Below are 1,324 nucleotides of genomic sequence, written 5' to 3'. Positions count from 1 at the left end.
AGCCCAGGTTGCCCAAAGCCTGATCCAGCCTGGCCTTGAACCCCTCCAGGGATGGGGCTTCTTTTGATGCCCCCAGGACACGGGTGGTTTCTGGGCTGCCAGCGCACACTGCCGACTCATGTTGAGCTTCTCATCACCCAACACCCCCAAGTCCTTCTCCTCAGAGCTGCTTTCCATCCATTCTCCTCCCAGCCTGGATTTGTGCTTGGGGTTGCCCCGACCCACGTGCAGGACCTTGCACCCCCAATATTGGGGTGATGAAGGACCCCACTCCTCAGGACTGGAGCAGAGATGAAGGGGAGCAGTGCAGCATTTGGCTTCAGGCAGAAGTCCATCATTTGTCTCTTTTGGGGTGGGAGGATTGGGATTACGCCCCCCAAACCCACGCGCAGCAGAGCAATGCACACCAAAGCGATGTGTGTCAACCTCCATGGTTGCAGCAGCTCCTGCAGAGCAGTGAGGGCAGAAACCAGCAGAACAACCCCAGTGGGGTGAGGACATCTCACGCCAGAGCAAAAACCCCACAGGAGCCAGGGAAAGGCCACCCCAAAGCACCGACTCTTCCTTGAAAAAAAATAGGTGCTATTAGCACCAAGGTGCTGCCCTTTGAGCCAGCACAGAGCTGAAAGAAGCAGTCCTGGCTTACCCAGTCCTCCCCAGTCACATATTCCCCCTTCACATCATGGTTGAGATGGGCAAGGGACCTCTGGAGGTCATCTGGTCCAACCCCTGCTCAACCAGGGTCACCTTGAGCAGGTTGTCCAGGACCACATCCAGTTGGGTTTTGAGTATCTCCAAGGATGGAGACTCCACACCCTCCCTGGACAGCCCATCCCAGACCCCCCGTGTCGCTCACCATCAAAGACGGCCCGGCTGTACTGCGTGGTGGAGGCCAAGGGCAGGCAGGTGTTGTCGAATTTGTTGCCGTAGTTGCCAATGCTGACCTCAAACTGGATGGCATCGTCCACGTCTTGGAGCATGGTGGCCGAGTAGAAGGCAGCAAAGAGGGAGTACTTCCGCCGGCGCAGGTACTTCTGCAACAGGCACAGGACCACGTCCATGGAGGAGACGCCACCACCCCCCTCCTACGCACAGACCCTTTGCCTGCTACACACAGACCCAGCAAAGCCTCCGAGATGGAAAAGGTCATTGCAGGGAAGAAAAGCATAAGTTGCAGGAAGGGAATTTTGGGTGAGATATTTAGGAAAAAAACTGACAAAGAAGAAGGTTAGAACATTCCACACAAAAATGTAGTTTAATCCTGAAGAAATGAGCAAAAGGAGCGTATCTGCGATAGTGCTCGAGTTGGGATTGGGGTCCTGCT

General features: G+C 55.4%; 1 protein-coding gene across 1 annotated transcript in view; it reads right to left on the bottom strand.

Moving 5' to 3' along the window:
• The window catches only part of DYSF (dysferlin), a gene marked incomplete at both ends in the record, with an annotated part of 14,313 nt that overhangs the window by 11,397 nt on the left and 1,592 nt on the right, over positions 1 to 1,324 (bottom strand). The window contains 1 exon segment of the mRNA XM_010083302.1: positions 857 to 1,034. Coding sequence (XP_010081604.1) covers positions 857 to 1,034 — 178 coding nt within the window.

The sequence above is a fragment of the Pterocles gutturalis genome, unplaced genomic scaffold, assembly GCF_000699245.1.
Source record: "Pterocles gutturalis isolate BGI_N339 unplaced genomic scaffold, ASM69924v1 scaffold29981, whole genome shotgun sequence".
Taxonomy (NCBI): Eukaryota; Metazoa; Chordata; class Aves; order Pterocliformes; family Pteroclidae; genus Pterocles; species Pterocles gutturalis.
This window is presented reverse-complemented; position numbering and strand designations above follow the sequence as displayed.